General features: G+C 46.3%; 1 protein-coding gene across 1 annotated transcript in view; it reads right to left on the bottom strand.

The window, feature by feature from the left end:
• Positions 1 to 1,065: 1,065 nt before the first annotated feature.
• Positions 1,066 to 11,018, bottom strand: part of DHX35 (DEAH-box helicase 35) — a 69,855-nt gene continuing 59,902 nt past the window's right edge. The window contains exons 19-22 of the mRNA XM_065892343.1: positions 8,713 to 8,794; positions 6,642 to 6,713; positions 5,368 to 5,479; positions 1,066 to 1,434 (exon numbers count right to left, since the gene is read on the bottom strand). Of these exons, the coding sequence (XP_065748415.1) occupies positions 1,390 to 1,434; positions 5,368 to 5,479; positions 6,642 to 6,713; positions 8,713 to 8,794 (311 nt within the window). The 3' untranslated portion in view covers positions 1,066 to 1,389. The remainder of the gene's footprint in view (positions 1,435 to 5,367; positions 5,480 to 6,641; positions 6,714 to 8,712; positions 8,795 to 11,018) is intronic.

Here is an 11,018-nt window from a genome sequence, read left to right as displayed (position 1 = left end):
TTGGGACTTCATCTAAACAACATCCCATGTTTGCTCTAACAAGCTCTGGAGGGCATTTGGTCACACGATCTTGTTTTATGGGGCTTCCTGTGGCCATGTGACCCCCCACAGCTGCTGTGTGCCAAGCATCTGGTTTCTTAGCTAACGTCAAGTCCTCACTGGGAAGAATTAATTGGACCATCTTAAAATACAGACCACAAGAACCGTGCATGGGAGGGAATACATTTACTTTAAGTATAAAGGTTTACTATTATTAACAAGTTATCACTATTATGTACATGTTTATAAAACAGAAATAAAAATGACATACACATTTGGTGCCAAAAGTGGCTCATCCACTAACATCAGTACAAAAATAAACTTTCGAGCTACGTGGTTTTAAAAGAAATGTCATTGAAACAGTAAGGGGAAAACAATCTGTATCGGTCATGGGTTGAAATGCAAACATCATCACAGCCAAGCAGCCTGGGGGACAATGACACGAGTGCCTGCTGGAAGAGCCCCTGCCCCCGTCTGGCATTCTCGCAAGAACCCAAGGAAACAAAAGGCAAACGTACAAGTTATGTTCCTGAGCTACAGAAGCTTAGAGCCTCTAAACTGTTGTGAATTTTGGCTACAGAGGATCCGGGTTGGGGTTTGAGCTGACGAGCCTTCACTGATGGCATCAGGACATGGCACCGTGCACGGAGGGGAAGCTTAAGCCCGCTTGTGAAGCAGAGAAACCTTGTGTTAACAAAGCACAGCACGCATGGGTCTTCTCTGTCAATCGCCAAGCCTCGCAAGTCTCCTGACCGCTGACAAATAGTGACACGGGCAGAGGGAAAACAGAAGCTGCTTGGTTTGGGGGCCCCTGTGCCTACCAGACACGCCCCTGGGTGATTCTGACAGAAATCCACCATGTTTCCAGGGTCTCAGGCCTTCACAGATACACGCTTGTTCACACCTGGCCGCGGACCTCAGTGGTCAACAGAGCCGGGACCCCAGCAGGGAAAGCAAAGCCAGCCCAGCAAACCCTCTGCCCACCTCCACGTGGTGCTTCAGCCTGCGGCAGCCTGTTTCCCTCATTCCCCACAAAGCCGGGCCAGGACTGCATGCCTGGTGGCAGTGGCACGCTGGGCCAGGGAGGGTGCTGGGTGAGCAAAGAGCGCAGGCCTTCCAGCCCCCGAGAGGCAGGATGCCCTCCCAGGCACAAGCTCCTCTGGGATCCCAGCGAGGAATGCAGATGCTGAGGGGTGGCAAGGGGCTGTGAACGGGCTGCAGCCCACTTAAGAGCCGATGAAGGGTCCACAGGAGCCGACACCAGCTCCCCAACCCTGGGGCGGTGTGGGGGGGCCGGCAGAGTGGAGGAGAGGGCACCAAGCAGCCCCTGCAGCGGCAGCCCAGCTCTGCTCACTGGTCCTGGACCTTGGCCCTCTTGGCTTTTAGGGACAGGTGCTACAAGAGAAGAGAAAACGTCATCGCTGGGGTCAGTCAGACAAAGAAAGCAGACTTCAACATGGTTCCCACGGAAGACCAAATCAAAGCTTCCATCTGGCCCACACCTTCTCAGTAAATGCCCTGCCCCTCAGGCAATAGAGGAAAAAAGCCCAAGTGACCAACAAAGGAAACGGGCCTTCAGTAAGCCACACAGCCCGAGGTCAGGCCACCCTGGCTCAACCTGGGCCCCCGGGGCTCTGCGGGCAGCTGTCAGTGAGACGCGTCTCTCCCTCCACCCCAGGCCCCACGGCCAGCACTGCAGCCCAATATCCGTGCTGCTCTGGGACCTGGGCTCGGGCCACAGATCACCTCGCGTTTCCTAGAATTTCTTGAGAACGGTCACGGGAAGGTCTTCTCCCCTTAGCAACAAAGAGGTCAGCCAACTAAAGTCAGGTACCTGAGCTCGAGGCCCTACTCTCATCGAGCCCTGCGCAAGAGTGGGGAAGACACACAGGAAAAGGACACTTCTGGTGACACGTTTTTCTTTTAGAAATGTCACTCTCTACCAGTATAAATAACCCAGGAAGCATAACATTATAATCACGGGCATCAGATAATAGGACTGGGGGAGACAAGCATTCTTTACACTCTAAAGTAAAGCCAAAAGTGCTAGAAATCCTAAAATATGCATTCGAGGCAGGGAGTATAAACGGAAGATTTCAATAAAGGTCCTCTATTCACCAACTGAGGTATCCCTGATACCCCCTTAATAATCATAAACCACCAGGAGATATCCCAGATGTGCTGCCCTAACGTGAAGCAGGACCGTCACGCGAGGAATCCCCAACCCGCCGACTGCCAGCAGAGCAGGCCCGCCAGCCCCAGCACACTCACACTCCGTGCCCAAACCCCATTTCTCAGTGCACCTACAATGGCCTCAAGACAGCCATCCCCCTCGCTGACAGAGAACTGCAGGCCCTGAAAGAATGCAGGTACAAAAGACGATGAAGCACCCCACCAAGCACGACAGGACGGGTGGCCAAGTGAACAGGACACGGGGGTAAACGAGCTGCAAGAAGCCACACTTTCTAACCACTTATGCCCAAGAAAGGACCAGTATGGATTCTTGCAAAGGCCCTGGTGAAGAGAGATTTCCCTAGATGCCAAAGGTATCTCAGAATCAGGAGAAAAAATTTAAGGACTTGAAAGGCAAATCTCTGAAAAGGTCGCCCTGTCCTTCCCCTCTCCAGCTGTGGATCTTCCTGAATTTCTCCAAATTCCCTCCTCTGTGCACTTCACCTGATGTGACCCCTCCCACTAATGGGAGACACCCACAGCCTTAGCTTGGGAATGGGGGGTGAGGTCATCATGCCTGTGGGACCATTTCTGGTGCTCATTTCTGAGGAGAATGTTGAGTATAAACAAAGCTGACTCTGGACCATTTCAGGCCTCTTTACAGGGTGAGGGCAACACTCTGAAAAACAGTGGTAATGGAAAGTCACCAAAGATGCCAGGAACAGAGCCGGGGAGGATCTGTGGGCTGTGCCTGGTTGCGAGGTGCTACACTATGCTCAACAAAGGACCGTCCGCCATACATGGGCGGCCACTGGAGAGCAGCAGGGCTCTTGGAGAAATCAATCCATTTTGGACAAGTTAATAACAGAAGTGCCTTTGGACTGTTTAGTTAGGGAGGGACCAAGTTTCTTGGGGTGTGGGAAGGGTTAGGGCCCTCGCCTGTAAAATGAGGTTGTCGACCTAGGTGATTTCTGAGGTCCCGGCCTCTCTAAAAATACTCTGATCACAGGCAGTCATCAGAGTGGAGCGGAGGAGCTGAAAAACAGGCATTTGGAGAAAAAAGACAAACTTGGCATTGTCATTTTCTCCAAAATTCTGGGGCAAACTGCTCTTTAACTTTGTGTTCGACCGAGAGAAACTGTCATTTTGACTCCACTTCTAGGTTAATTCTGTTCTCCAAGAGTCTAACTGAACCTGAGGCCACTTCAGAACCTCCCTTCTCTAAGTGCCTGATTCCTGCTACTCTAACAAGCCACCCTCACGGTGCACCCTTCTCCTTAGTCTCTCGTCTGCATTTCTAATGGCTGCTCTTGGACTTCTGAAGTCTGCTGCTTTCCACCTGAGTGGTTTGCAGGAAAAAGAGTTTCTTTCACTTCAGGTTTCTTCTTATCAGCCCAGTACAGCAGAGACAACACACCTTGTTTTTCTCAGTCCCTGCAGTTGATCCCATTTCTAGCTGAAATATCTGGATGAGGATACGTGAAGAACGATGCAGGTTTCGGAAGGTTTTTTTGTCATATTGTTTAAGATGTAAATATCGTAAGATTTTAAAAGGACAATTTCCCTTAACATTCCTGGAGGGAGAGGGATGTGAAGATCCTTCCATTTATAGATCACAACTCAAATGTTTTGAAGAGTTGAGCAAGTGAAATAAACAAGTTAGGCAGGACCTGGAGAGAGTCACTCACCCACCGCAGGCAGCCAGCCATCCCTCAGCCCCTGTGGATTGCTGCCAGGCAGTAACTCAGGCTCAGAAACTCAGCAAATTTAACATTTCCTTCAAGAGAATCTTGAAATCCATATTTAATGTGAAATCTGCCAATTTTAAAATATACCAATCAAGCCAAATTTTGGTTTGAAAACACGGTAGTCTGGTTACAGCCTTGATGAAGTAACAGGTTTTGGTTTCCCTTCTGTGGTAAACAATGGTGAAACTGGACAAAATATCTGGAGCAATCATTTCCAGGCACTGGGTAACAGCACAGGGCTGTAATCCTTGAGAGAAAGGAAACACTCGAGGTGAGCTTTATAGTCATCCCAGGTCTCTGCATGGCCCTCCAAACCTTGTCATAGGGAAGTGAACCCTAAATAGAGAACAGTGTAGCTGGGCAGAGGGAACACAGATCAGAGTTCAGAGCTGCTGAGCCAGCTGGAATCTGCAGGACAGGCCATCAGAAAGGCGGAGTTCCAGAACCCTGCATAGAGCTACCACCCTTAAGTCTCTGGCCAAGGTTCCATAAGGCTGGCAGAGACTACTTACTGGGGAGTTGTGACCTGATGTGGAGATTTGGAGGTTTGTACAGTGCTGGAGACACTGGAGCTCTGACCAGCCAGAGTGCAAAGGCCTCAATGAACATCCTAGGCATTCAGTTGAGGCATCAAAAAGCCCATGTCTTAGAAGTAGGGCTACTCTAGACCTGCCTGAAAAAGACTAAAATCAGGCCTTGGTGGAATTAAACTGATCTGCCAGTACTGTCTACTAGGAAAAAACTCAATATTCTATAAAAACAACAAAACCAACTTTTCACAACAAAGCACCTATAATGTCCAGCATACAACAACAAATTACTAGACAAGAGAAGCAGGAAAATGTGACCCATAACGAGGTAGAAAAACAGTCTAAAAGCAAAATAGATCAGAGATGACAAAGATGCTGAATTAATGCGCATGTCTGCCGTGGAAGAAGAGCATATACTATATACACAGCGATGCCGGCGCTCAGCATCTCCCACCATGTGTTTAAACCGCCTCGGGTTTAAGCTTGCACATGTGTTTACCATCCTGGCGAGGCGATCCTCATCAGAAAATATTTGTGCTGCTTCCTGTGAACACAGTCCAGTGTGACAGAACTTCTTTGGAAATGGTTTAGAAGAGCAGAGGGAGAGAGAAATAGCTGAAGATACATTCTCTTTTTTCATCGTGTAAGTTGGAGGGATTTATGTTTAAATGCACTTCACCACGAGCAATGGTACGGTGCTTTCACCCAGAACGGTCTGGGACCATGCATGGTAATGGCCTTTCACCCTATGTACCATTGTGGGGTGGGGGGAGGGGACAGCAAGTTTAGGACATTAAACTGGAAAATAAATGTGTATTTAAAAATACAAAGAGGCAGGTAACAGGTGGTTCTGGGGGACAGGCTCGGTTCATTCCTACCGTTCCTTGTTGATAAAAGTGAGGAGCCAGCTCCAATAACCAAGCAGATTCAATGGCGGTCACATCTCTCATGTAATACTTGGAGGTCTGGATAACTTCATTGTAGATAACCCTGAAACAAGAAGAAAACATGAGCTAATTTCCTGTATCTTATGATGAGAGTCAGAACCACAACAATTAGAGATGACGAGTTTTCTCCCCTGACTTTGAACGCGTTTCTATCTATTCTGTGCGCCAGGCACCACATGAAACAAATGCATTCATGCTGCTCACTTAAGCCTCAGGACCTGAGTGGTGGGTACCGGTGTGTCCATTTTACAGAGGAGACTCCAAGTCCTACGTGATTTCCAGGACATCTCAGTTATCAGCACAGGACCCTCTGGATCCTTATGCTTTTATTTACAGAACTCTGAACAGAGCCTAATGTATTAGAAAATGCAGAAACAGAAGCAAAGGCTCGCTGATTCTGAAAGGAGCTGGGAATTAACTGTAAAGAGACACAAGGGAACTTTCCAGAGAGATGAAAGTATTCTATATCTTACTAGGAGTATGGGTTATGTGGGCAACACAATTGTCAATACTCTTCCAATCTATATAAATTATACTTCTATTAAAAAAGGTTTGCCTGAGGCTGAGGTAACAGACACCAAAGAGCCAAGAAGGTAATTTAAATCCCCAGATTTCAGGAGTGCATATATTAATATAGATATCAGTTTCCAGGGACTCCCCTGGTGGTCCAGTAGTTAAAGACTCCGCACTTCCACTGCAGGGGGCATGGGTTCAATCCCTGGTCGGGGAACTAAGATCCTGCATGCCACGCCGTATGGCCAAAAAAAAAAAGATATCAGTTTCCAGAGCAAGTATTATCTCCTCCCTGAAGCAGCCAGCCCTGACTCTCTGGCACATGAAGCGCCAACCTCAGCCACCTATCAAATACACCCCTCTATCAAAGCCTTTCTCCCCAGGTACTGGAACCCATCTGTGTCTGTCAGGCTGTGGGCTGGGACCTGAACTGCTCTCTGCACAACTGTGCCCAGCGCAAGGACAGAGCACCTAGTCCGTGGGTGAACATGAATGTCTGCTGAGTGGATGAGTGAGCACTGGCTTAAAGGGATCCTCGATAGAGCAGAAATTCTACAGCCGATCACGGTAGAACAAAGTCAGCAAACGTGCACTGGGCGCCTGTACTCCAGGCGCTGGGGACCCAGAGACGAACAAGAACTAGGCCTTGCCTTCAACACGCTTACGAGGCAGAGGAGCAGGAGGGGGCTTACCAGCGGGGCGGCTTCTCTGCATAGAGGACCGATGCAGGGTGGATGTGCAATTCATGATCGTCACGGATGGTCCTTGGGAAGGAGAACAATTTTGTCTCAAGTACATTTTAAACACTCACAGCAAGACCTTCCCACAGACGCGTCTAACGTCATCAAAAATGCATGCAGGTTGTACTTCACACAAACAAAACTATTCTCTCCATCTTCTCTTGTGCCCTTTATGATCCCTCCCCCGCTGTCACTCTAGAAATCAAGAATAAATCACATAAAAAAGGGAGAAGAAAAGCAACACACGGGCATTCAAAAAAATAACCGAGAAATACATTGCTCTGCCTATGTTTATCTTCTGTAGGTTCTCTTTCAAAAATTTCCTTGAGGACAGAAATAATATATACGATTACGTCTATAAACTTTTCTATTAAACAAGGTTAAATAGTAAAGATAAATAGTAAAGACTGCCTAATGGGGGAGACTATAATAGGAGAAAAAAAGAAAGCTCAATATTGGACTATCCACTTCTCTGAGATAATATTTCAAATTCCAACTCAGATTTGATTCAATTTAATTCAAAAAATATTTACCACGCACACCACTATTGGTAAGAGGAGCTCACAAGAGAACCTTAATGGATTAGGATGCTGCTGCCCAAACCATAACTACAGAGCGCTTCTGTGGGTGCCAGGGACCTATGTGCCAGGCAAGTGCCTCAAGGCCACGACCCAGCTCATCTCTGGCACTGAAATAAAGCCAGCGCCCAGGGTCCTGGCTGTCCTATCAGATGACAGCCACTGAACTTTGTCTCAAAGGGACCAACCACCACGAAGCCTATTATGTAGCCTGTATTTTTGTTGAGGACACTGGTGAAAGAATTCTGTAAATGCTAGTAGAAATTGCTAATTAATACTCTTGAGGAGAGCGGGGCAATCAAAGGACAACAAAATAACGGCACTCACTGGAGAAGATCACAGGCCTCTCCAGAGCTGCCTCAGACAGGGACCACTCACCAGTGGGAGGGGGAGCTCATACAATGGACAACAGAATCATGATACTGATAGGCTAGACTACTTGGCCTGGAGTAACAAACAGAACACACTAGAGACAAAAGTAAAGTGCTATACTGAGGATCAAACAGTCAGCTACTAGGATACTAGATGGAGGAGACCTGGCTGCCAAAAAAACACAAAGAAGCCCAGCGCAACACTGGGCTCATTAACAAAGCCCAGGGTCCAGGACGGGACATCATGGTGACTGCAGGATCACAGGACTGTCATATGTTCTGAGGGGAAAAAGCTAATGACAATATATGGAGGAAATCCAAAGACAAGCTGGGGAGAAAGCCTTGTGACTGCTCCCTTATTAAAGAAGAGATTGTCATGATCACTGCGCTTTAAACCAGCTACAATGAAGTTATGAGACTAAAACGAGCTCAGAAAAGACGGACTAAAAATAACAACTCAAAGAACTGGAATGATTCAGTTAGAGAAAAGAGGCCTAAACTATGTGTTAGCTTTTACCACATTTGAATATACTAGAGGTTATCGGAGGGCATCAATGCTCAGTGATTTTTCTATGCCTAGAAAATGGAACTGGAAGAGACAGGCTGAAGTCTGTAGCAGTGGGAGGGGTGGCCAGCACATGAAGAAACACTTGCCCACATTCAAATGTGGCCACTATCTATCTGGGTAGCTGCAGATCTCTAAAAACATCAGGAACTGCCCAAGGGCAAAAGTAACTTCTCTAGGAAAGATCATCTTCAATGGTCCCCTCTGGTCCTATTATCCTCTGATTAGAATGGAAATATTACCAGCTTCCAGACTTGTGACTGTCATCCTCCTACAACATGTAGATGGGCTGAGTATTTGAGAATCATTTCCATAAAGTTAAGACATTTCACTTAAAGCTATACAGCTAACCTCAATGCATCTTTAGAAAGAGGCATGATACAAATAAAGAAAAATGATTTCATTTCTCTACTTTCCCTGCATGTCACCTTGCTATGGGGTTTGGATTATTTTTAAGATTTCAATGCCTTAAGTGACTTCACAAATGACTTCACAAAATATCATGTTACCTATAAGCTCCAGTAGAATGAAACCTCGCGGCATTTGCAAAGAATCCGGAAACAATGCACCTCAGAACCGGATCTGGATCACCTACACAAGGTAGCAAACAGAGCGATGGATGAGACTTCTTCTGCCCTATGCTCTGTGTGCTCAGGCCTGTGCCGTGAGGCCCATCCCAGGCTGCTTCGAGCTACCTCGCAACCATCTCCTGGACGGGTCCCAGTCCCACGCTTCCCAGTGCTGGACACCTGCCCTGGCACCATCTATGGAGGTCCCCACCCTCCCACAATGGCTGCTGAGGGAAATACGCTGGCCTGTTCCCTTAACCTGGGGCCCCCAACCCCTCCCCGGGCCACAGACGACAAGACCAAGGCTGAGCACCAGAACCTACAGAGCACTCCACAGGCTGGCCAGTGACCTCGGAACTCCCTTTTAGGACAGCATTTTGCAGGAATGATGTTCCTTCCATAAGACACAACCTGGGACACTAACACTACAGTATTATTTCTGTGATTATAGCTACAGTTTGTAATTCTTCAAATTTTTCAAACATCTCATTTTAATTGGTGGCTGTGTTGCTACAGTAAACATCTTCCAAGGATAAAGCCTGCCCATTTATTAGATGATTTCCACAGGATATATCCATATTATTGTGCAAAATGATAATGTCATCTATATGGCTTATGATATATATTTCATCAATTCTAAGACCCACTCTTTTTTACACTTTAACTCACTGAAATCAGGACAGCAATTGTATTATAATTGGCAGCACTTTTTTCTTTCTTTATGATACATAAAATAATGGTGTGTCTTACAAATGATGGTGTCTTGGATCCAGTAAAATATAGTACCTTGGTAAATAGGTTCCCAAAAGGTGGTATAATTTACAAAGCCATCAGCAATGTATGAGAATGTCGGTTTCACTGCATTCTTACCAGCAATGTTCTAGCAAAAAGGTACCCCTTCTTTTATTGTACATTTATTTGATTACTGTCTATATTTCTTCTTTTGTGAATTTTCCATTCCATTCCTTTGCCCATTTATCAACTTGGAAACTAGTGGGGTTTTTTTTTTTTTTCTTAATATGTTAAACAGGGAATTCCCTGGAGGTCCAGTGGTTAGGACTCTGTGCTTTCACGGCCAAGGGTGCGGGTTCAATCCCTGGTTGGGAACTAAGATCCCGCAAGCCATGCAGCACAGCCAAAAAAAAAAAGCTAGAACATTATTTAAAAATATGTTAAATAAACTCATTCTGTCAATAAGTTTTTAATTTTTTATCTCATATATGCTGAAAATATTTTTCACTGTTTGCTTTCTTTAACATCTAGAAGTTTTAAATTTGCATGTAATTTATTGAATTTCCATGATTTTCTCTATTGTTCTCCAGCACAGAACTGATAAATCTCAAATCTACATTTCTAACCACAATTTGATCCTAGATTCAGTCCCTTCTCTCCCATCGCCCCAAAGAAATTTCTATGTAGAACGTGCATTGTTATCAGGACGATATCACTTCCAAGGGGTGAAAATGGGCTCCTGAGGGCAGGGCAGTAGGGATCGTAGACATTACAGTGATCGTGGCCCTCCAGAGCTCAACCTCACCTTACAAAATCCTATTCCCTAGTATTTAATTTCTCTCTTTAGGAAGAGTTGAAATTCAATGTAACTTTTCTCCTGGGTGAGGGGTTCGATAGGGACAGAGTAAAGGGACAAAGGAGGTGATTAAATAGTTAATCCTACTGGGGAATTGTAAGTAGAGAAAAAGTATGGGAGACCCCGTAAGTTAAAGATCACTCAAGAAGGCAGGTCTGCTTAACCAAAAAACCAAGCCGGCTTGCTTAGCAACAAAACCGTGCAAGAGAAGCATGAGACATGCCCCGAAACAAGAAAACAAGGGTGGAAGGAGACCCACACCCTGCCCAGAGAGCTCAGTACAATAGTGAGTCCTAGGACATGCTTCTCCGCGCACACTAAGAACAAAAATGTAAGCACAGGTGACATTATACTGAAACCTGAGATGATTTACCCTATTTTAGTACATGTTACCGCCTTTTTGCTCATTTCCACTGTGCCATGACAGTCCCAGTTCCACCATGTAGGGACAAAACTCCCTCACCCGACGTGGAGGAGGAGCTGGTGATGGAAGCCTGACGTCTACTCAAGAATGAGGAAGAAGGTGGTCTTCTCCCCCTCCCCACCTTTCCTTTGATTATAATACTGTAGCCCACTAAGTTCTCGGCGTGGCAGCCTCTCGCCCGCCTGCCTGTAAGCCTCACAAGCGTCCTATTCTAATGAATCACTTCTTATCATG

This window comes from Phocoena phocoena, chromosome 15 (genome assembly GCF_963924675.1).
Source record: "Phocoena phocoena chromosome 15, mPhoPho1.1, whole genome shotgun sequence".
NCBI classification, from domain to species: Eukaryota; Metazoa; Chordata; class Mammalia; order Artiodactyla; family Phocoenidae; genus Phocoena; species Phocoena phocoena.
Note: the sequence above shows the minus strand (reverse complement) of the source record. Positions and strands in the feature narration are given on the sequence as shown.